Source organism: Hippoglossus stenolepis, chromosome 10, assembly GCF_022539355.2.
Source record: "Hippoglossus stenolepis isolate QCI-W04-F060 chromosome 10, HSTE1.2, whole genome shotgun sequence".
Classification (NCBI taxonomy): domain Eukaryota; kingdom Metazoa; phylum Chordata; class Actinopteri; order Pleuronectiformes; family Pleuronectidae; genus Hippoglossus; species Hippoglossus stenolepis.
The window spans coordinates 12240990-12266268 of NC_061492.1; the positions used below are offsets into that span (position 1 = coordinate 12240990).

The following is a 25279-nucleotide window of genomic DNA, read 5'->3' on the forward strand; positions in this document are numbered from 1 at the left end:
TTTGCTTTGCTAAGCTGCTTTTAATGTCAGCAAGGACATTTTAACTGTAGTTTACCGCTCCAGCCAATAATCGGTTCACCTCAAACTCAACTATTTGATCTGTATAGCAGCTCAGTGATCAGGAAAAACACCCTGCTCACTGAGGACCCCTCTCACCCCCTCCACCACTCCTTCACGTATACTGCCATCAGGCAGACGCCATACAAAGTCAAAAAATATCTACAAGAAATTATTAATTCCATCCGCAATAACCATCCTGAACAAACAGATACAGACACAGCACACTAACCTGTTTTCATGTATGTACCTTTTATATTTGTTCTTTAACGGTCCTTCTCATGTGTCAGTACCATGTGTTTTAAATGTAATAAAGATTATCTTTTAGTATTTGGATTCTTCTCGTCATAATCCTGCACAACTAGCCTTGGGCCACTTGTGATAAAAAGATGAACACATGAACATGAACCTACAATAAAACCTTAAAACCCAAAAGCACATAAAGAAAAGAGAAACTCTATCTATCTATCTATCTATCGATCTATCTATCTATCTATCTATCTATCTATGCTGGATGTGAGTTATGTGTTTAGAAGCCTGTTGATAAAACAAACTGTTTTTATTTTCCTTTCAATCCTTTAACCCTGTTTTCCTTTGACCATTTATATTAATAATTCTCCCTCCTCTCCTCAGACTGATAAAATCTCAGTTGCTCCTCCACCGCCTCACCTCCCTCTGCAAAGCTTGCAGGTATAGGGGAGACCGGCTCAGCCAATCAGAGCCTGGGAGTGCGCAATTGACAGCGTGGCCCCGCCCCGCCGGCCACCTGTAATCCAATCCGCGGCCCCGTCACAGGTAAAACCGGCCTCGATTTCATTGCATTGCCCCAAAAAAGCGAGAAAAGCCGACAAAACCCGTTTGACTCCGCCGGGGACGCGTTGTTTGTTGCGGCGGCCCTCATCCAGTGTTTTCCACGGCTAAAGAAGACGGATCGGATTTTCAGTACCAACTAGAAAGTCCAGTTCGACCGACCGAGATGTCACAGGAGCATGACAAGTAAGTTATCCTGACTCGCCACTCGTAGCCTGCACCGGGACACGCTTGTCAACAGAACATTTTTAATACTCAGCTTTCTGGACTTTTTACTTTTTCTTGTTACTTTAATGCACTTTTAAAAAAAACTCGCCGTGGCACATGTGGATCTCTAAAAGCGCAGGTCGCACCTCTGACCCGTTTTATTCTAGGCAGCACGTTTATCTAGATTAGATCATTCTTTTTCTCTTCAGGGCAAGTAAACTTTTTGTGGGAAAGTGATTGCAGGTCGCAGCCTCAGACTTTCCCATGGTGTAGGTGCGCTTGGTTCACCTGTCATGTCCCAGCCTGTACAGGTGTATCTCCCTCCACCTGTCGTGCGAGCTCCGAGGCGCCTGTTAGAATAAAACAACCGTCCCGTGATGGGCGGTTTGCTGTTTGGTTTTGCTTTAAGCTCTTAACAGTTCTGGCTTATGTGGATAGTCTTAATGATGTTTGTTCAGGCATGAGCCGCTGAAGAGAGGGAACAAGTGTTCTTCTGCTCATGTGAGACACCAAATCAAAAACAAAACAAGTGTAATGTTTTCATATTTTTCACGTGAGGATGATTGGTTGTATTCTGCATGTTTTTGAGTGTAATGACAAGGAGACTTTTGAGGGGAGTGAAATTGTACACCTGCTAGGCGTTGGCCCCGGCACAGACAATGTAAGCAAGCACAGGGCTATATGAGGTCTTAGAGGATTTTACTCCACATGACTCCAATGTTTTTGTCAAATTTATACTGTGGAGGGGAGGTGAGGGAAGACTTGTCTAAATGTAAAAAAAAATTGTGTTTTTCAATGCTTCATGTGCATTAAAGAAGTCTGTGAATTCAGGCTGCCTTGTTTATTCCCACGCAAGTGACATCTAATTTCATATCTGCTCGATAAGCAACACAATCATACTTTTTTTTCATTCTGTTGTTTTCGTTGATGGGTTGCATTTCCTGCCAGTAAAATAAACTGCATTGTTATCAGATTGCAGTGAAGCACAATTAGATCTAGGATTACTAATTATCACTTTGCTGGGACATTGAGAGGAGAAAGAAAAAGCTGCATTTGTTGTAGATACTGGACGTGGAAACTGAGCTGGTCCCGTTTGCACTCCATCATAATGACTTTGTTGTGGCAGAAATTCAGCAGGTGGATTATTGAGTGTGTGTGTGTGTGTGTGTGTGTGTGTGTGTGTGTGTGTGTGTGTGTGTGTGTGTGTGTGTGTGTGTGTGTGTGTGTGTGTGTGTGTGTGTGTGTGTGTGTGTGTGTGTGTGTGTGTGTGTGTGTGTGTGTGTGTGTGTGTGTGTGTGTGTGTGTGTGTGTGTGTGTGTGGTTTCGACAGTCGGACAGGGAACGCTAATTATGTAGATTAAACTTTGATAACAAAAGCCTGACTAAAGCCTTTACCGTGTTCTCATCATTAGGCCCAACGTGTCTAAGTAAATAGAAGCCGAGCAAACATTTAAAATTTATTGTAAACAGGCAACTTGTTCAGTATTTTCTCACATGTTAAACAAAGTCATTTCTGTTTGAATGAGTTAATCGAGCCTAATTTAATAATTAAGACCATTAGAAGCAGCCAAGAACACAAACTGCTTTATTATTTCTGGTCCCACACTGTCCTGTTTACAAAGCACTGACTCTGAAGGCCTCATGAGGCCTCACAAGAAGGTGAGGAAGAGGAAGAGGACGAGAGCGATGCCTTCAGGCGGTGACTGTGCATATAGAAAAAGACTCATGATTACTTTTCACAAACAGGTTAACTTAAAAAAACAGAAGCACAGCGCTGTTAAACACAGGAATGCAGCACGATCAGGTGCGTCACTTGCGGTCGCCGCCTCAGCCAATGAGCGATCCCGAACCAGAGTCGTCGCACTGGACGAGCCTGTAGAGCATCTTTCTTTCTTCGCGACACCTCGGTGGTTCGATGGCTGAGATTTGTTGCACAATCATGGAAAATCCAGAACAACAGGTCTCTCAGATGCGGTTGATCTGCGTCTTATAACCTGTTAGTCTGTTTTTTGAGGAGGCCGTGATTTGTAGGTCCTCGCCTGTGTGAACTCACATAAAGGAGTAGTATGAAACATGTACATTTAGTATATTTGAAGTAACGTCTACTCAATTGTTGACGTCAACCAACTTCTGAAATAACACACGATAGAGTTTTAAATGATTTCACATAACCTGACCTCTGCATTTAAAGAAGCACGAAGAGCCTGATAACTAACATATGAAACTCGGTCTCCCCCCAGTAAACGTGCGGTCCTGGTTCTCCAGAACGAGCCGGGCTATGGCGGCCAGCGTCGATCCTTCACCACAGAAGACGAAGCCTGGAAGTCGTTCCTGGAGAACCCACTGACAGCCGCCACCAAGGCCATGATGAGCATCAATGGAGACGAGGACAGCGCTGCAGCTCTCGGCCTTCTCTACGACTACTACAAGGTACCGGGGAAACTTTAGAGAATCACTTCCTGGACCATGCAGGAAAAACAAATCTCCAACTATCTGAGCTCTCTTGTCATAAATCCAAAGCACAAAATCTGACGTCAGGGGTTTGGTTACAAATCCTTACAAGCTCTACCTATGTGATCGTCATTCACACTGACAACACAGCATCGAGCAACATCTGTGAAGCCCAGCCGAATGTCATGTAACTGATCTGGTTGCCCATATAGACAGCAGGACGACCCGAGTTGTTGGATGTGATGTGGTCAGATACTGAGCGGCTGTGTTTACCCTTCCCATACAGGTGCCCAGGGAAAAGAGAACAATAACCCAGAACAAGCCAGACGCACTGGTCTCAGATGTGGATCACAACAAAAGGTGAGCGACGGCCCTCACTTAATATCACCCCCCCCAACACACCTTTTAAAAACAAAAGCACAGCAGGGAACGAGGGCACGGTGGAAATGAAGAGATTGCAGCTCTGTAACATTCTCTGAATTTTGTTTGACGATTTTTTACGGGAGCTGAATGCAGAAGAGATGTCGGAGAGCTCATTAATTAAAAATCTATTGAAACATGCTAGTGTGTGTGTGTGTGTGTGTGTGTGTGTGTGTGTGTGTGTGTGTGTGTGTGTGTGTGTGTGTGTGTGTGTGTGTGTGTGTGTGTGTGTGTGTGTGTGTGTGTGTGTGTGTGTGTGTGTGTGTGTGTGTGTGTGTGTGTGTGTGTGTGTGTTATCCTTGGATGAACAAGTTGTTTCACCTAAAGCTCAAAAAGTGGATTTTTAAGGAAGAAAATCATTAAGCTTAAGCCTGAACCAATTCGTTTATTACTTAAACTAGTTATGGTTTTACCACCTTTACTCTTCAGGTAATGTCACAAGAGTTGTAAAAATACATGAGATATAAAGCTTTAAAATCTTAAAAAGGGATTTAAAGAATCTGTCTTAAGAGTTGTTAACTAGAATCACACTTAACAGTTGCAACTTCATCATATAAAACCATATTTAAATTCAATAGATCCAGAGTTTTATTCGGATCTGCACCAAATTGCACACACGACATCAGTTCTCTAAATATGCCGGATTTGTTTTCATCAGGATCTAAGAATTATTCTTTGAAAAATCAAGGAAAAGGTTGAAAAACTGTTAAAGAAAGAGAAACAAAATCCTGGACCTGCACCAAATGTTAATGGTGTCTTCCTCCGGTCGAGCCCACTCCTCCACAATATGTCATGGAAAGTGGTTGAGTAGTTTTTCCTTGATCCTGTTTACAATCAAACAAAGAATTGAGACGAAAACATGACCGCCTTGATCGAGGTAATGATACATTAAGCACAAGATAAAAACATAAAGCACATGAACATCATGTAAATAAATTACACACACACACAAGTAAACAATAAAGAATGTTGAGTAGTTTTGTCGAGACATGTAAAATAAGAGAGAAGATGTGAGGTCCAGTACTTTGGGAGCTTTGGTACAAGAACTTTATAATAAAACATGTCAGATAAGACTTTTACTAAATATGAGTTATTTTCCTTTGTTGCAGACACCAGATCCATGCTGGACACCCCAACGCTCCAATGCAGGAGGCTGGGATGGAGAACAGGATCCAGGTCCTCAAGGGGCCCTTCAACATCCTTCAGTTGGCCCAGGACAAGAGGAGCCAGTTCCCTTCACCAGGTCTGTTTTAAAATTTTATGATATTCATTTGGGGGACTTTTTGTCCCCATAATGAAGGGAGGTCCCCTATAATGTGACTATAAACAGATTTTGGTCCCCACAACATGAGTAATGTCTGGACACACACACACACTGTAAGCAGCTTAAAAGCAGAAAACTCGAGCATCAGTTTACTGATTTCTGTCCAATCAGACACGACCGTCACAGTTTCCATCGCTGCCTTGCCAAACTACCCGCCCGTCAAGACGGAGGTGCCCACCCACGGCTTCTCAGTGACCGTGCCAAACAACTGCGCCGACACCGACGGCCACGTGAGCGTCTTTGACCGCCAGCTCACCCACAACGGGGTGCAGTACAGCCCCAGCAATCAGTCCCGCACGCCGCCCGACTCCACCTTCTCTGAGAGTTACAAGGATGGTTCCCAGGAGGTGAGTGTTTCGATCCCCCTCTTTCTTAAAAACCCCGCCGCTGCTCTCCCGCTACGACCTCCCCTCCTCCGCCTCCTCTCCTTCCCTTTCCTCTCCTCTCTCAGAACTTTCCCATCAGACAATAGGACATTTCACCCGATCCCATGGAGCCAGCGGTGGGCTCAGTCTTCCCCTGGTTTTATTTGAACATGCCAAAATAGTGGCTAGTGTGTTATTATGTCATTGTCTCACCCACACAATAAAGTGCTGTACTTTTCTCCTACAATAGCCAAAGCCCTTTCTCTCTCCTCTTTCCATTTAACCTGGAGGCGAATTACCTTTATAAATGGGTAACCCAACAAAACTCCAGTACAGGAGGGGGGCAGCGGGGGTTTAGTAACGGAGTGTACAGGCATTTTCAACAAAAAGAAAAAGAAGATGAAGGGAAAGGACAAATAAACAGAACCTAAACAAAGTATGATAAGTGGTGGAGGGAAGAGAGGAAAACACCTAAGAGACACGACTGTAAAGTGCTGATTATTCTTCTGGTAAATTAAAGGGAGAGATGATTGATAAATCATTTGAAACCAGATTGAAGTGGCTGTTTATTTCTCTTGTTGCTTTTTCTTACTTTACAGTTCTCCATCCTTCTCTCTGTGTCATCTTTGTGCGCTCGCAGGTGTTTTCCTTCCCGGGAGATCTCCAGTTACGCATGGCCTCCATGGCGCCCGAGGACTACACTCACTTCAACACCATGCCGGGGTGAGTCTTGCCGCCGTCGGCCCACCGCTCCGCTTCCAGCGCCACACCACCATTCAGCTTTTGACACACCGTGGCAGAATGGCCTCATTCATGGCAGTCACAGGGGAGACACCGGACTCCCACCTGTGTGAAAGAAGAGTCTGCTGCACACTGGCGTTTCCTGGCCCCCGCACTGACACAGTTCAGCTGCGGAGGCTTTATGAAGCGTGCCCCATTAAGTTTAACCAAACTGTTTTATTTCTGCTGCGACTCAGGAGGTTTTCTCAATTTAAAATGCAGAGATATCACGTTACACAAAAAGAAAAGCACAGTTTTTAGTGTTTGTAAAGTCGTACTTGCTTAGTTTTTGATATTTACCATCGTCTGCTCCTATTTCCCTGCCTTTCAGGAATAACTTTGAGTACACACTGGAGGCGTCCAAGTCTCTGCGTCAGAAGACAGGCGATGGGACGATGACCTACCTCAACAAGGGCCAGTTTTACCCCATCACCCTCAGGGAGATCGACAGACAAGGCATGCAGCAGCCCATCACCAAAGTCAGGGTAAGTGAGAGGGAGAACACCAGTCACCACACACTCCATCTTATTTGTAACTGGTTAGGTCTGAATTGTGTGTTTTGTCGTTTCCAGAGTGTGGTGATGGTGGTGTTTGGAGAGGAGAAGTGCAGAGATGATCAGCTGAAGCACTGGAAGTACTGGCACTCCAGACAGCACACTGCCAAACAGAGGTGTCTGGATATCGGTAAGAACCACTGCAGTTTAGTTTTATTCTCAATTAAACATATAATATGCAACAGTTCTTCATTAAATGTCTAAACGTCTCAATTCACTTTACCTCATCTGTCACTGAGCTCCTGTTTCTTGTTCCAGCTGATTACAAGGAGAGCTTCAACACCATTGGCAACATTGAGGAAATTTCCTACAACGCCATTTCCTTCACCTGGGACACAAATGAGGAGGCCAAAGTAAGACCATAAAACACACACAAACACAAAAATTAGATGTGTATGTATGAGGAGGTAGAGAGTGTCGTCCACTAATGAGAAGGTCAGTGGTTCGATCCCCAGTTCCTCCAGTGTGTATTAGGAAGTCTGGGAAAGATAAACCGAAATTGCCCTTTGAGTGTTTGAAAAGATAATAAAAGTTCAATATAAATACAATCCAAACATTTTTTCCACCCATTACACATAAAAACAAGTGTACTGTTTGGCTCACAGGCTCACTGCTAATCCAGGGTCTCCATGTACTTCCTTGTTTTGAACTCTTAATATGAGCTGTGAACTTTTCACATGAGCACACTTAAAGCCTTAAGCCACAAATAGACCGCTCCTCTCTTTTCATTCTCCTCTGCGGTTTCTGCTGTGGTCCCGATTCAAGGTTTCAGGTGTTGAAACCCCGTCATTGTCGATTAGCATCTACATTGTTCAAGGTGATCCTTCAAAACAGTTGTTAGAGGAAAATGTGGGCGTAAAAGAAGAGCGATGATGCCGTCGTGTGTTAGTGTACGTGTGTGTGTGTGATCCATACAAATGCATACATGCACACACTCTTTACTGGTCCAACCTGTCTGTCACCCCTATTGTGCTGCTGCACGTTAAGGTATTTCTGCGCCACACTCTGGTAGCGTCAAAGTGTGTAGGAATGAGGAAACACAGCGAGGACCGGATTGGTCAGTTGACAAATAAAAACCCTTCCAACAGGTGACAGGAAGGAGGAGTTCCTGTCCTCTCCTCCACTCTCCATTTCTTTTGTCTTCCGTTGACCCTGATGTCGCGGTGCTTTGTGTCACGGTTTCTCCGTCCGCCTGAGATGGACGATGACAGGCAGGCGGGCAGACAAACGCATAAAGAGACAACATGGTGCCGTGTTCTCTGTAGGCTGCACTTGTAGCGCACACACACACACACACACACACACACACACACACACACACACACACACACACACACACACACACACACACACACACACACACACACACACACACACACACAACAGGATGTGGGCCCAACTGTCTCATGACTCGAGGCCTGTGTCCATAGGATGTTCATCCTTGTGTGTGTGTCGATGAGTTCACCGTGTGTGTTTTTGGAAGTACCGCCCACCATCTTGTTTAGCCGTCTCATCAGTGCGGTGTAAGATGACAGGTGAAGATATGTGTGTAAGCGTGACTTTCCCCCGTGGTGATCACCCTGCAGCATCTATGTATTTGCGGTGTGTTTGCGAAGGGCAGCCCCTCCCTTTTATGTTTACCTTCTCTGGGGCTAATTCACTGGAATCATCACAAAGAACGTGTGCATTTGATCTTTCACGGCTTGGTTTAAAAGCACAGTTTAAACTCTCCTCACTCCTCACAGCCTGGTGTCCTTCATTCACCACAAACTCAGACTTATCATTTTGTCAATTCAACAAAGTATAAGAATGCCAGAAACTGAAAAATATTTTTTTTAAAAGATTCAGTCGCCCATAACATTCTAAACCTTTTATGCATTAATCAGTCCAAATTTTATTTTAAAACAGTTCAAGGTCATAAAGAATACTACTTAAAAATAAAACTTATTATTGTGCTTTATTCATTTAAAGTCTACGTATGCTTGTAAATTCAGTAAAAATACTCTTCCTCCAAAACTATTTTTTATCATTCCTAGACATTAACTATTTTACATCAGCATGATTAGCTGGATTCCTCAGCTTGTCTCCACATTACATATAAATAAAGTTATGTTTCAATGAATAGAACGTGCAGTGTTCTCCAGGCGCACAATAATCTTTATCATCGAGTTTGTCACCTGTTTTTTTTTTTTTTAAATGCAGGATTCTTATGAAATAATACAAATACATTTGAGTAAGACTGATATCAGTGTTACCTGCTCGTCCGTTAGTTGTTTCAAACCGTCTGTTCTGACACTGTGTTTTGTTGACATAATGACAACCTGTTTTCAATACAAGCACCAGAGGCCTGTGCTACAAAGGAAGTTCAACATAGCCAGGACATCTTTTGTTTATCTGGCTTCACTGAACCTCACATCAGCCGCCCTCGATAAGTTTAACCTGCATCATGAAGCTGGTTACAAACTGGCTCTGTTAAACTTGGCTACAAGCTCCATTAATAGAAAAGAAAGTTACTTAACCATTAATAAACGACTCAATATTATATGAGAAGAAACACTGATATCTAAAAAAAAAAACTCAGTTGTAGCAACGTCCAAAAGTAATTCAACAAAGTGGAATATTAAAAGTAATTTTCAGTTGATAAAGTCAGACTTCGGTTATGTTCTGAATAAACAGGAAGGATGCTCCTTTGTCTGATGATGAACAAACTGTCATGAACATGTGATTCAGAAGCAAGAGTGGAAAAGTACTTAATATCGGATGAGATTATAATTATAATATTCATATATAATGTTGAACACTGTGTGGATCATTTTTCTAATGAGTTTCGTTAGCTTTTATTTCCAATTATCATCAGAGAATCTCCTAATGTTATAGAATAACGGCGATAAAATTAGGACTAAAATCATTTATAATTTCAGAAAATTCAGTTTGATAAGAAATCGTTGTTCGATTTCAAATACAATATATGAAATTGTTATTCTGTTCATATTTATCGGGATAAACTCTCCCTCAGTTTGCTGGGGTTGGGAACAATACACTGATCTGTAAAAATAACCATTGCCCTTTTTAATTAATTATTTCTACAGGATCCTGTAGAAATGAGGACTGACTTTAGCCCTGCAATCCCAGTTTAACCTGAAATTACCTGACGTTACCTCTCTAACCTCAAACCTTGCTTCATAGTTCAGGCCCCAGGTGAACAGAAGATTGGCTCCAGTTAAAAAAGCCTGTAATGACTGAAGTCACTCAATAGAGGGCAGCACAGATCACTGAATAGACTGCTGCCTCAAGTGTTTCACAAAGACTCTGATGAGAATAAGTGAAAAGTTGTAATGATTTAGAAATTAGAGAATTTGTCACTTAAGTTGACTTTAATTGATAAATATTATAATTAAAATCCATTTCAATTCTGAAATTAGATTTTTTTTTCTTTGTTCTCCCATCTTTGTCTTATTGGTCCTTTCTTCTTCTCCGCAGATCTTCATCTCCGTCAACTGTCTGAGCACGGACTTCTCCTCTCAGAAGGGGGTGAAGGGTCTCCCTCTGAACCTGCAGATCGACACCTACAGCTACAACAACCGCAGCAACAAGCCCATCCACCGCGCCTTCTGCCAGATCAAAGTCTTCTGTGACAAGGGAGCGGAGAGGAAGATCCGAGACGAGGAGAGGAAGCAGTCTCGCAGGAAAGGGAAGGTGGCCGAACTCAACCCTGGCCTGTCCTGTGAGTCAATGACGAGCCACTTGTTGTGAATTCTGATCAAACACTGGACTGAAACTGTGGCTTCTTCTCCGTGTCCATTCAGGGATATATTAGTGATTAAATGGATATGCATTGATTTATTTAAGGAAATTTGTAGTGATTAGATCCATCACACCTTATAACGCATAGCAAAACAAACCCTGACACACGCACTGCACGAACTATTCTAGGGCAGCTGTGGCTCACGAGGTAGACTGGGTCATTTACTAACCAGAAGTTTGGCCGATTGTTTCCCGTCACCCCCATTCACCCAGGAAAAGTTCTGGTAAATGTCCGGACTTCAGTGCATGTCTGAAAGCAGCTTGGGTTTCATCCAAAACACTGACTCTGCGTGTTTTGGATGAAAAAAACAACACTCTTGTATGATACTTCCCAAGTTTGAAAACCTACCAAATCACCAAACCCACATTGCGACAGGATGTAGCAACCACACCAACCAAAACGGGTCAAATGACTAAAATGATTCATTTGATCTAAGACAAGCCCCCAGTTTGTTGCAACCCTGTTTGAGGAGAGGAGACCACACATGAGTTGTGACTGCAAATAAATCTATTTTACAGAACGAACGAGATAATTAACATTACTGACAAACACGACGTGGTAAAAGTCAGGGGAGTGAGAGAGAGAGACTGGCTGACTGCCACCAGCTTACATAATGAAGCCGGACCAGTTGAGCTGAAGCAGGGAGAGAGTCGTCTCAGTACAAATAAATGAATAGATATTTCTAAAATAACCTTCAACATGAACACGCTCATTAAACTGCTTCTTCTTTTCTCCGCCAGTTGCAGATGTCAAAGTTCCCATCCTCCAGAAACGCAACGATGTGACCATCTTCAAGATGATGTCTGACCATGAGACTCAGCCTGTGCTTTTCATCCCTGACGTCCACTTCTCCACCTTCCAGCGCCACGTGAGTGCCAGTCACAGACACAAAGCTCCACCACTGTAGAGTAGCACACACGGTAACAATCAGTCATTTCAGTCATCTCTGGGTAGGAACATGTGTTTTGCTACAGTTATGTACGACTCGCAGCATCTTCGGTGGTCCATAAACACTTTGTTTTTGAGCTACCACCCACTCGCCAGCCAACTGGGTCGAGCTGACCCGCTCGCTTGTTAGTTGGCAGTAACAGAGAGTTCTGTTTTCGAGCTCTGGTGAATGTCCGACATAGTGATGGATGTATTTTAGGCTGCCTACTCACGAGATTAATCATTTACCAGTGATTCAAGACCAATCAGGTGTTTCAGACCAAATGAGCTGCGTCACTGCGGAGGCAAATCAACACATAGTTTTGTTTGTTTGAGAAATTATCTATTGAAATTGAATTGAAACAACATTGAAGGTTCAAATTGTGATCTTGAATGAAAAGTTTAGAGTATTCAAACTACAAATTTTTTTTTTTTTAAAGGGTGGAAAAGACAGTTGACAGGCACATACAACCCACACACTGATCATAAAGTCCGTGGCGTGTGTGTAGTTTGTCATGTTTTTATCAGTGCTGACCAGCAGCTCTCCTCTTCTCTGCGACTGGACTCTGAGCTTTGCTTCTTCCAGTCAGGACGAACACGTCACATGACACTTTAACGTGTGTGTGCACGTCCACCCAGCCTGCACACATTAGACACTTTTCACGTTTTCTGTGAGTGGACATGTCCGATGAACTGCTTTATTTACGAGGAAAATTACTACACAGAAACAATTGAGAAATGTCACTATTTGTGAACTTAGAGCCCCCCCTGCTGGTCAGAATACGACCAATCCTAGCTGAGCACAAGTAAAACAAACTCCTCTTCTCTCGTGGCCTCATTCTGGCTAAGTTGACTTTGCTACCAGTGAGGCTGCGGGACAGACGGCAGGTTATTTTTGGTTTTGACGATGACATTGAACCTGACTGAACTGTCCGTGACCACGCTATCAGTTTCTGATAAACCTTGAGTTTACTGGGATCCTGCTCAAAATAGAATTCTATTAACAGCAACGCCTGCAATCAATACAGTTGCAGGGCAAAAAGTGCCAGAAAGACGCCAGCTCTCCATGAATGAAAAAACTTATTTTTCCAAGAATTTATAAAAAGGGATGTTTGATTGATCGAAAATAATGAATGGGTTTAATTCACTCTGTGATTTTCTTAATGAACAAACTGGGGATGTGATAGAAACCAGTTAAAGCAATTAATTTATTTCCTGCTACTTAATATATCTGCTCAATCAGAAGAAAAGTAAAAACATATTCGGTATTTTTGAGCTGCAACATTGATTATTCAATTACCTAAAAAAAAAAGTTAGCAACTATTTGGATATAAATACTTAATTTAATTTTTTTAATTTTCACTGGTCTTGTGAGGTCAGTGTGAGGATTTTTTCTTCGTCATATATGATCGTAAACTTTATATCTTTCAGTTTACGACTGCTGCTCAAGGTTTTTCTTAAAACTGAAATAAGCATTTTTCACAAAAAAGAAGATGATTTACAATAATCAAAAATAACATAAAATCAGATCAGATTTTTCAATTATCCTGTAAATAATCTTGTGGACGCCGTCGACCCCCTGCCAGGGTTCGGCCCCGCTGCTCTTTGATCACCGTCTCTCCAGCTGTAACCGTACAGGCTCAGCCCCACATATATAACTCTACAGCTGATTTGCTGCCACGTGTTGACCAGGCTGGGCTCCCGGTGATAAGGAGCAATAAATGGGTCGACACAGGAAACCTCTTAGACGTGGCTGTTGACTTTGTCTATGGACTGGTTGACTGATTTAGGCGCTAACACAAGTAGTAGATTTTTAACGTAGCTTCCAGTGTAGTAGGTTTATTTCAAGGATTTAAAATGTAACAATTCATCGTTGAAAACAACTAGACCTATGTTATTTATGTTGTTGACTAGTGTTTCCAACTGTGTTCAAACCCAAAGAATTCCTTAATTTTAATGAAGCTAACGGTTTAAGTTTGGTCAAATTTTAATTGCCTCATAACTTCTTCTCTGTGGCTTTGCTCGTCTCTGCTATAAGTCCCAGGGACAAACCACGTATGGCGAAGGAAAACCACACTGCTAGCCAGTTAGCCTTGAGGCAGTTTCTTTCAACAAAAAAAAAGAACACGATTATTCATTTCCATTTGCAGCCTAACATGAATAATACTTAAATACATAACCTTGTTTGTGAATATGATGTGCGCCTGAGGTACATTTTCATTGGCAATGGTGGTGAAGACAACAACTCCCATGATCCCACACTGCTTCATGATGTCATCAAACTAGTTCTTTAGTCATTGTTTTGACTGTGAGACCCCTAGTGGCCAAAAATGACAGTTTTCATCATAAATATTTGATACTCAAATCGGAGAAGTCTTTTACTATTAGCTATTCAAACCAACTCTGAGACTACATGTATAGATTTGTTTGATTTTTACCTGTGTTCCATTAAATCAATTTCTCCCTCTCTGTTTGTCTTGCAGTCTTTCGCAACAGAAGATGGAGAGGAGAGGTGAGATTTTTGGAAGCCTTGATTTTACACTTGTCGTTTCACACTCCCTTTCAACCATAGTCTGGCACCACAAACCCTGAATGTCCAAGATTGGCTGAGTGACAGAGTTCTGGCAGTTTACCCAAAACTGAAATTGAGGGAACAGATTCTATTATTGGATATTTTTATTCTACTATCTTTGTACACATCTCTTTATCGACTATGTCAGAGAGGCAGAGCCGCTGTTTGTTACTCAGACAGAGGCCGCGCACTGTGTGGGAGACAAAAACAACCTTGCGCCGCAACCCTGATCTTCTCTGGACATTACCCGGAGGAGCTTTGTGCGTGAAAGTGAATGTCTGAACTGGACATTAGATGGACTTTACCCTGCCTGCTCCCTTGTGTAAAGTCTGTGTGATGTCCGACTGAGCCGATGTGCAAACAGATTAAAAACTGGCTGACACTAAATGTGATGCAATGATGTCATGAATATGTTAATTGATTTTATTGCGATTCCAGAGCAGTTAAATGGTCTGTTCATGTATTTTTATGTTTTCAACCTCATGCTTGATTTCACACAGTGACCATACGCAGTCTAGCCACACAGCAGGTGTTTGACCCCAATCTGGTTTAGTAGTTTTGAACTGAGACAACCGGTGGCAGCTTCACGGTAAAAGGAATACATGCTGTTTCTAGGAAAAGCCTCTGAGGGTTTGAGCACATGTATGTGTGTGTGTGTGTGTGTGTGTGTTTTAGCTGGTTACAAAGGGCAAAGCAGTGATTTGTGTGTCTTTGTTTGTCCACTGCAGCTCGGGGATGAAGAGATTACCCTTCAGCGATGACGAGTTCAGTTCACCCCCAAACAAGATGGCGAGAGTGGACGAACCAAAGAAAGGTACCGTGTGTGCGTGTGTGTGTTTGTGTGTTTGTGTGTCTGTGTGTGTTCGTGCTGCGACTGTTCACATGCTGATCAGGGGTCTTTGAATGATGCTCTCATCTGGGGGTAAATCTGTGTTTTAGATAGTGTGTGTGTGCACATGCATGCATGTGTGTGTTGGCTGTGGCCAGCCCCTGAAGGCACCCACAACACACACTCTCCCTGGGCCATGTGATTATTCCAGGTCTTTCAAAACACACACACACACGTGCCTGAGGCCACACACGTGCCTGAGGCCAACAAAATACCAGTGATCTCTACGTGCACACACACATGCAAACAAGCCTGTGCCCTTTAGCCCATATCCTATTCATAGGCATACTGTACAACAGGCGCTTTTTTTCAATACCAAATATGTAACTGAAGGCTGTGGAAGCTGGAGGAGGAAAATTTAAAACTTAAACAGGTTCTTAAGGTTCTTTTAGAACCTACTCCACACTGATTCTGTATGAAAACATTTGCATGTAGACAATGCAGCAGGGTTTTGACCTGGAATCTTTCCATTCAGAATAAATATAGACCAAACCAAGTGTGAAAGGTTCCTAAGAAATAATGAGATGATGATTATGATGCAATTGTTGGACAAAATAATGTAAATCTTTCAGATATAAAAATATTTTTTACTAGCTGCGTTATTCATTTTCTCTAAGCCCCTAAAATAGGCCCATCACACAAACTCTTCTTATGGTTCTGTCATGGTATTTGAACTGCCCACAACTCATGTCCACACAAGGGTCGTAACCTGTGATGAGAGTTCAAGTGTCTTTAATTTTAAGGAGTTGTAAGCCCAAAAAAACTTTGTCTAGATGATGCCATAACTTTCTGCATCTTGGAACAATTTGTAGTAGGTGTTACAAAACTAGAATAGTACTCAGTAGAGTGCATACCTCAGTCAAGGCCCAACAGTTCACACTTATAGAAATCAGTCTGCTCAACAAACACGGATGAAATCATAACCCCTTGGTGGTGGTAATGAAGCATGATTCAGCAAAAATCATGGCCACTTTGTTTTTATCTCACATACAGACCAAAAAAAATCAGTCACGCATTTATTTCCTCTCACCCCGAATACTGTAACTCCTTTTATAGTGGTCTTACTCAGAAATCAATTCACCATCTACAGTTAATCCAGAATGCTGCCGCTCGGTTTCTAACACAATCCAACAAATTTAACCATATCACCCCCGTTTCAGAATCTGTGCACTGGCTGCCTGTAAATTTTAGGATTGATTTGAGAATTCTTTTAATTACTTTTAAAGCCAGGCATGGGCTGGCCCCTCCCTATATTTCAGACCTGTTATCGAGCCAGGACGCGGTCTGAGATCCTCTGGTAAGGTGTTTCTAGCCATTCCAAAATTCTAGTCTGAAAACCAAAGGAGACAGAGCCTTTGCCGCGAAGGCCCCTTCACTTTGAAACATTCTGCCAGAAGAGATTAGACCAGCAGAATCCGTTACCTGTTCTATCTCTCGTCACAGATCTCCTATTAAAAGCTTTTATCATATGACGTCTATGACTTTTATTATCTGTATCTTTATTATCATTACTTTTACTTTAAATTCACTCTGAATGAAACTAGATATAGTCAAAGGTTTGGGGAAAGTTTTATAACCTTTACGCAGCAGCTGTCATGTTTTTCCTGTTAAAGAATTTGCAACCTTGAGATTCCAAAGGGATCAGTGTTGGCGTCTTGAGGGAAACATCAGTCTGTCGGTTGTGCAGCCTCCTTGAAATGACATCTCAAATAAAGTTATCTCTGGCTGTTCAATATGAAGTTTTTACATCACCATACAGTTACTCGCTTTACTTTTAAGAAGTGCATCAAAGTCTTGTGGAAGTAATAACGTATTTGAAGTGCGGCCCACTTGGAAATACAGAAATAGTTTTTCCTCTTATGTAGAGGCTACAAATCTCACAAGGTAGTGATGTCTGAAAACCGTACGAGAGAATGTGTTGAGAGCGAGATTTATTTTGAGAAGGCTGGGTGTAGTGAATGAGAGGTGGGTCCGTCATTCGGTTTTTTGTCTGTGTGTTTTGATGAATGTGCTTTTTAAGTGGGCTTTGTCTGGGCCTAGAACTAAACCCCTTTGAGTTTGGATCAGTGCAGTCTGGCAGGGATGCGTTAAAGCCACAAACCCTCAGACTTACAGAAATACACCGAACCAGCAGTTGAACTGTTCGGCCTCACACGAATAAATCCTGTTTGCCTGCAACTGACTTTTGTCTGAGGTCTGATTTTGGTTTACGTTTGTGTTCAACCCTTGTACTTTGCCCTGACACCCACCTGCCTCCTTTCTCCTTCCACCACACAGTGCTGCTGTACGTGCGCAAGGAGACGGAGGAAGTGTTCGATGCCCTCATGCTGAAGAATCCCACGCTGAAAGGCCTGATGGGTGCTGTAAGTTGTCCTCAGTTTACTCTATCGGTAATGGCTTTTATTGCATTAAGGGTTCCTGCAGGTCTGTGGGGGGAAAAGGAGGTGAAAGCTTCCTGGGGAGAGAGAAGAAGATGAGGCAGTGGGCAAGGGGTGGCCGAAAGGCAAAGAGGCAGGTGTCCGGTTACTTCAGGGGTTTAAAAAGACATATGGAGTGCACGAGCCGCTGATTATGGAGAAACCAGCTGTGGAGTTGATGTGTTAAAGCAGGTGAAATGTGTTTGTGTAAGATCAGACACAAAGGACCGAGCTCCTCTCTATGTGGAATCTGTTTTCATGATTCTTTCGAGAATTTAACCCCGATTTGTATTTGTTTTCACCCAATCAGATTTCAGAGAAGTACGAATTACCTTTGGATAAAGTGGGAAAGGTGTACAAGAAGTGCAAGAAAGGGTGAGTATCTGGAACTTTTGCTAAAGCCACCTGTTTACGTTGTAGTTTTAAAACACGTCGCTGTTGCTGCAGCTACATCTGCCGTCCACTCTGCTCCAGTTTTCAAGCACCTAAAATGGAGAATTTTGGAAACAGTGTTGGCCCCAGTTTTAGTTTGAAAGCTCCAGGGCTGTGTTTTGGTCTGAATGGGCAAAATCCATTTGGAAATGATGATGCAGTCATTCGCTTCCTGATTGGTTCTTATCAGTCCCGACTCAACCAGCAGTTAATGCAACCTTTTGCCAACACTTACTGCTGGTAACCGTTCCACTGTGATGTCGGTTCAAGAAAGGAAATCCTACTTTTCACCATTGCTGTACCTCATCTGAATTATTTGCTGTAATTGGCTGGATGGAGATATTACTATATTAACATGGATGAAGAGAAAGTCTGACCTTAATGGTATAATAATTCCATATTCTATTTTCTGAGGTATTTTGAAAATGCTTTACCTCCTAATACTCTTATTTGTGTTTTTGAAGGTTTTGCAAAGACAGTAATATTGATACCGCTCTTACATCTGTAGTGTTTAAATGAAGCTGCAGCCAGTTAGCTTAGCTTAGCTTAGCATTAAGACTTGAAAAAGCTCAAAACAGCTGGACTGGCTCTGTCCAAAAGTAACTTCACTAATACCAGCACCTTGAAATGTCAGTAATTAAAACTTTATATGTGTTTTTCTGGGATGGTCCCCTCCTGTTTTCACTTTTGCTGATAAGATAAGATAAGCTAAGCTTAGTTTAACTAAGCAGCTGCTGCACACGTATAAAACAGTTTTATGGGGTGAGGATGATGTAAACATGACACTAATCTCACCTGTATCTGTTTTACAACAGAATTCTAGTCCACATGGACGACAACATCATCAAGCACTACTCCAACGAGGACACCTTCCAGATCAGCATGGAGGAGATGGGTGGCATGTACAAACTCACTCTCACTGAAATCTGATTGGACCGGAGGAGGTGACGTCATCCTGAACAGCGGGTGTGCAAGACCAACGAAGCCATCAGAATTGGTGGTTTACACGTTGAGCTATGTAATGATTATGGACTTGATCTATGATTGAAATCATGTCTTCTGTGTGCTGCATCACACAGATTTTAAAACACAAAGTCCCAAAAGTCTTATTTAGAAAGCCATAGCTCTTAACAGACAATGTTGATTAGAGATGCAAGTTATTTTTTTTGCTTGTTTTCAAAATTTTCGGCATGAGAAACAACAAATTAGGACACGTATGACACCTTTTGTTTTGTATTTAGTGAGAATATGACTTGCACACCAAATATCGGTGCCTGTTTTTTGTACATTTTTTTTTTTTTAATGTGCCTGATAGTGGTGCTGCTATACCTCATGCTATGCAAGCAGCATCGTTCCTCCTACATTGGAATTGTTACCAGGAGACACGGCCCATTTGTCCCTTCCTAAAGCCATAGCACTGATGATTACAATCTGTAAAGTTGGGTTTTTAGCCACAAAATGAAGTCAGCAAATTGTTTATGGAGCCTGAGTGGTTCGGTGTATTAATGCTAAACAACACGGCAGTATTTAGTGTGTAAAAACTTTCTTCGACCATCATACAATTAGGGTAGAGTAGTGTGAATGTTTGTTGTATTTTTTTTAGCATCGAATTCATGCTGTTTTTCAATGCAATGGCATTTTCCTCAGATCAACTCAAGTAACGGCCTCTTAGTAAGTATTAAATTGTTACTAAATATGTCAATTAGAATTCTAAAACACCGCTACCCTTTCCACTGTAGAGTCATTTTCTGAATGATGGTGAAATAGGTCAATGAATGTCTAGGGCAGTTTAAAAAATAAAAAATAAAGTCTGTTCTGGAAGTGCAATATAATAATTAGGTCATTCACAGAAGAAGTTCCGATGTTGCCATAACTACAGTATAAAAATACATATAAACTGATAAAACAGTTTTCTTGTTGTTGTAAATATATATACTGAAAAAAAAGGATCTATATGATCCATCCTTTTGTATCTCAGTACTTATTGTGTATATATTTATTAAGAGAATGGATGTGGGTCATTGTAATTTTTTTCCATATGTACCCAAATGTCTATTATTCCTAATAATATAATGTGTTTTCTTTTTATATGAAGCTATTCTAACATATGTCAAGGGACAAAAGTAATTATCATGTTTTTAACTGATGTTTTTTTTTTTTCTGCTTTGGAAAAGATTTGATGCACAAAGTGCCCAATAAAAGCTCTCGAGTAGCTGCTGTCTCGGCTGTTTTTCTTACTCATCTTCTCTCAAATCTTTTTTTTTTTTTCAATTATAAACATTGACCTTACAATAAACCTTTTAATAACTTTGATATGTTTTTTATATGGAATGGTTTAATTTATTAACATTTGGTCTGTCAGTGGTTGAGGTGTTGAGCTGCACTGGAGAATAACTGAGACTGTGCCAGTGTTTTCTGAGTCCGTCCACAGGAGCAGATGTCTTGGCTTCAACTCTAGCCCTGTGGACAGGAAACATGGCATGACAGGATTGCCTGGTGCAGAGAAACCTGGCCACAAATTCCAACATACACCCTTTGATTTTTGAAGGGTCCAGTGTGTAAGGTTTAGCTGAAAGGGATCTATTGGCGCAGATTTTATATTAAATAATCCTAGTGATGTTTTCACTAGTGTGTTTCATCTAAATTGTACGAATTGTTGTTTTATTTACCCTAGAATTGGCCCTTTATATTGAAATACTTTATATTTACATCAGGAGTGGGTCCTCTCTATGGAGGCCGCCATGGTTTTATTACAGTAGCCCAGACTGGACAAACTAAACACTTTTTGGGGGGGCTACCACAGGTTATCTTTCATTTTGGAAGGGGAGGGGTGTTCAGCTGCAACTACAACTTCACCACTAGATGTCACTAAATCTTACACTCTGAACCTTTAAAGCTGTTGGTTATTTGAATTTTTTTAAGCTGTGGTCAAAGCATGGCTGTATGGATAATAATCTCCAGCCCATCACTTTTTTCCAGACTGAAATACCTCAACAACATAGATATTGTAAGAAACTGGATACAGCACCACTGCTCATTGCAGCATTTTGCTCCCAGTGGCCACTTCTGGTATTGTAGCAGAAAATCCCCTGTTACCCCAAACAGCTGTTTCCTCATAGATCAACATAGAAAAAGGGATGATTAACAGGCAGCGCCTACAAAAATAATCCGTTATTTAAAAAATGTATAATTTCCTTTTGGTTTTTTATAAGATCTACAACACTATTTTAGAGAGCTACAAGTGTGAATAGCTTTTGTTCCTTGCATATCTCTAGTAGCAGAATTTGAAGGATTTCAAATATTGCATTTGCCTACTGGTCTGAATAGAAGGCACAAAATTAAACACTTTGAGCAAAAAATATGTGTAAATGTTGGATTTTAAGTTTGCAGGTGTTATCATTTGATACGATGTCTAGCTGACTAATCTGTATCTCTATCAGTCTACTATAAACATGCACTAATGCTTATGCAAAGGTGTAATTATTGATCATACAAGATAATAGCTTCCCACCTATTTGGGGAAATAGATTCTGTTAACTGGTTCTTCTTTGTTCCTACTTGATTGCTTGATTTGATTATTTCCCAGATTTCTCAGCCTTCATCATTAGGCACCACACATGCTCAGACCGTCTCCAAGGGAACTCCTCCAGGGAGCCCTCAAACCTGCCTCCTGTTCTTTTTGTTGCCAGGACAACAGACTGCGAACTCGCAGCACATGAATCAGTGTCTCATAGCAACAGATTGGCTTAGAGCTCCATTCTGACCAATCAGGAGCCAGGTGCTGGCAGAGGAAGCCCTGCTGATGCTCCATCCTACTGTGTTGCTGAGAGGGGTGGGTGGTGTTGCCTGTTGTGTAGTAAACAAAGCCTCAATGCAGAGTTGACAATAACAGAAAAAAAACAAATACATTCATCGGTAAAAACATCTTTGTGTTGACTCCTTTTCAGTAATAAATGATTCAATTAATAATAATTCAATCTGTCACGTATCCTTAAAAAGTACAGACAAAATAGAATACAGCGCCTTTATTTGTAATTGCACAACTATGCAATGAAATTTAGTGCATCTCCATAGTGCATACACACCACAAAAATATAAATATGAAAGATAAAAAATCCCAAGCTGTATAGACAGTGGAACACACACAAAAAGCTGGCACAATTGTAAAAAACAAGCAGGATATTAGTTGTATAGGAAGATTGTAGATTGTACTAATCTAATTATTAAACAGGCTAACAAGAAACAAAAAATGAAAGAAGAAAATAAACCTCAGCCTTACATGGTTAATAATAACAATTATCATTATCATATCTATTATTATTCATATTTTTGTTTATATCAATATAACAAAATAATATAAAATATCCATATACAGAAATAAAGCATTGTCTTTTTGTGTTTTTTTGTAAAGTAAGAAAAACAGTAAAGGAAGGAAGAAAAGAGGGAAGGAAGGATGGAAAGGAAGGAAGGAATAAATGGAAGGAAGGAGGGACAGCCTGGGATCTCTATACTTGGTGTGTCCTTTCACCCAGATGCCAGTTTGTTGTGACGGTGGGCCACTGACTGACACTGTTTTCCAAAAGAGAGCACACAGAAGCTGACAGTCTGGATACTTGTTTTCACATCAGCATCCACTTCTGTAATTTAAAGAGAAAAAAGAGAGAGATCACCAGACCATGTGAAGTAAAGCGAAACCAAATGTAAAAAAAATGAGGAATGTACACTATTAGCACATTAGTACACCTCAGGTGCTGTACAAATGAAGTTGCTATTATTATAATTATTCGTTATACAGAACACCATTATAATGAGTTGTGTTATGTTATTCTATGTAACATAAGTAAAGATTTTGAGTGACAATACTTCATGTGGAGGTAACACTGTTGTCAATATAGCACTCCCTGTGGCTGCCTGTTGGAGCTCTGGGGCTGTTGGTTAAAACATAGCCCCTTGCTCTGCAGGGACAACTCCCCCACCTCTCTGAGCCGCTCCTGGAGTTCCTGAGTTGGGGGAGTTGGCTGTACAGGGGAGGTGTGCATGCAGAGGCCCACGTAGGGCCAGCATAACCTTTCCTCCAGATTCCCTAACCCAGTTGAGGCTGACTTCCACACTTACATCACAAACAGGCTGCTGAACTTAGGCCCGGCCTGTCTGTCATGCCGTTACTCCTCCCTCTCCCCCTCTCTGCTCTCTAACTGCCTGCATTGTGGCCTGCGCTGCCCCAGCTCCGGGACCTCATTGCTCCCTGAGGTCATGCTTATGTGAGTCATGTACTGTGGTGCAGCCTACGTTAGCAGCGCGGCGCCAGGGCCAGGCTAACACACCTGCTACACACCCTTATGCTGCAGGCAAGCTGCAAACACCGGTTTAAGAGTGACATAAGGTGATTCTTGGTCCTGTGGGGGTTAGTATACATATAAGCAAAACAATCACAGGATATAAAAGGTCATGGGTGTGTGCTCATGACAGTCACACTTGGCCAACTGTGCTTGTTTTCTTTCACTAAAGTGGCCCTACTTTGTTTTAAATCAAATAAGAAACTTTTTTTAGAAGCATAATCACAGCATCTTCTTGGCTCCGAGAAGTTCGTTGGGACTTTCTGACACATTTCTCCCTTTGTCCAAATGCAGTTGGTGATGTAACAGTAAATGTAGGTCAGGACCAATTTGAATTCTCCGCCCGAGAATGAACTCATGGAGACGGTTCAACAGGGGCCCAGAGGAGAAGCAGCCAAACATACGTTAACATTTACGTGAAGTTTAAAGAACACGTTTAGAATCGGGGGGGGGGGAAGAGTGCGCAGTGATCTTTGCTTTACATCTAGTGCAAAATCACTGCAGTGCATCTAGACCTAAATGCATCATGGGCAATTTTAAAGGCTCAATTTGTCTGCAGGTTGTAACTGTGATAATATATAAATGATAAACCTCATATAGCCCATATGGATGTAATGGGAGCTCTGATGTTGCCTCCACCCAGACATCCTTTAAAACAACAGCTACAGCCACAGACAAAAGACGCATCGAGCTCCTGACCATAGGTGTGGTTCACCAGTAGCACTGCTGCCTCATTCACTTGTTTTTTGTAGTTTAACTGGTGACCTCTAATAGATAACCTACTTTACAACGAAACCTCAATAAGTATAACATGTCTGACACATTTTAAGGAATAATGTAACATTTTTACACTGCTACAAGGTTACAGGCTGCAGCAATAAGGTGGATTCAAAACGTATTCGACTCACTTTGTTGCTCGGTGAATGTGTGTTTGTGTTATGAACCATCAAAGTGACGTGTTTATCTGTTTTTTTGCGTGAGAAACCTGCACAAATAGCTTCAAAAAAACAAGACAGAGAGCTGAGCTTCATCTGACACTGGTGTTGCGTTCACGTGTTGTGGGAAAGGTGGTAAAAATGAGACTCACTTAGGCCCTTTCGCTTTTTATGCTTTTTAAAGAGGTCAAAAGTTATCCATCACCAACAATGTGTTGTATGCAATCGAAACAGTGATAATATGTCGTTTTCTAATAGCCGTATAAGATGTGTCTGTAAGTGTCGATCACATGTGGCAAACCTTCTTTGAGAGTTTCTGCAGAGTGTAAACTACAGTCTCCACTGGCAGAGAAGAACTGCAAAATTTGGTTAATAACTATTAAGTAATCTAAAATCAATGCTGTACATTTTGATGTCATCTAGACTTGAAGCCTTTTTCATAAGTGGTTATATTCTACCTTTTAATATGGTTAATATTGTGTAATGCAGACATTTGCAGATTTGCCTACATAACAACAGAGGTAGGAATTTCCAACCCCCGCGTCGGAAGTTGCAACTGGAACGCCCCCTCAAGTCAGAATTTCTACTTGGAAGGTCGGAGGAACCCCACGACCCCAGACTTCGAAATCCATTGTAAAACAGCAAATGACTGTAGCTGCTTTCAGACATGCACTGGACTCCGCAGATCCTTTGTATTTTCTCCGGAGGAGGTGCATGTCCGAGTGAGACACTCTGCAGTTTCTATGGACTTTATCCTAGTATAAAGCCTGCAGAGAATCCAGGTGGATGTGTGAACACAGCAGAGGATGATGCTTCTAACACATGACAGTGAAAAAACAAAAGGAAACAAAAATCTTTCGGTGAAAAAGCGGTGACACACACTTAGAAGACACAGACGAAGATGTCAACAGAGTTTGAGGTGCTGCACCCGGCTGCTCCACCTCTCGTCTGAAAAGTGCGGCTATGTTGTGCATGTGTGAAATGAAAACTGGGTAAAC

General features: G+C 41.7%; 1 protein-coding gene across 2 annotated transcripts; it reads left to right on the forward strand.

Annotated features, from left to right (window-relative positions):
* The first annotated feature begins 879 nt into the window (after nucleotides 1-879).
* Nucleotides 880-20222, forward strand: grhl1 (grainyhead-like transcription factor 1). 2 transcript variants are annotated; one of them, XM_035168463.2, is made up of 16 exons: nucleotides 880-1053; nucleotides 3315-3504; nucleotides 3812-3885; nucleotides 5055-5188; nucleotides 5381-5616; nucleotides 6275-6357; nucleotides 6746-6899; nucleotides 6987-7098; nucleotides 7227-7321; nucleotides 10449-10692; nucleotides 11514-11641; nucleotides 14184-14212; nucleotides 15001-15086; nucleotides 17439-17524; nucleotides 17889-17953; nucleotides 18826-20222. In XM_035168463.2, the coding sequence occupies exons 1-16, from the start codon at nucleotides 1034-1036 to the stop codon at nucleotides 18938-18940; spliced, it is 1851 nt and encodes a 616-aa protein (XP_035024354.1). In that variant the 5' UTR covers nucleotides 880-1033; the 3' UTR covers nucleotides 18941-20222. The 2 variants fall into 2 exon arrangements, with proteins under 2 accessions (XP_035024354.1, XP_035024355.1); XM_035168464.2 differs by having other exon boundaries at nucleotides 11520-11641.
* The last annotated feature ends 5057 nt before the right edge of the window (nucleotides 20223-25279 follow it).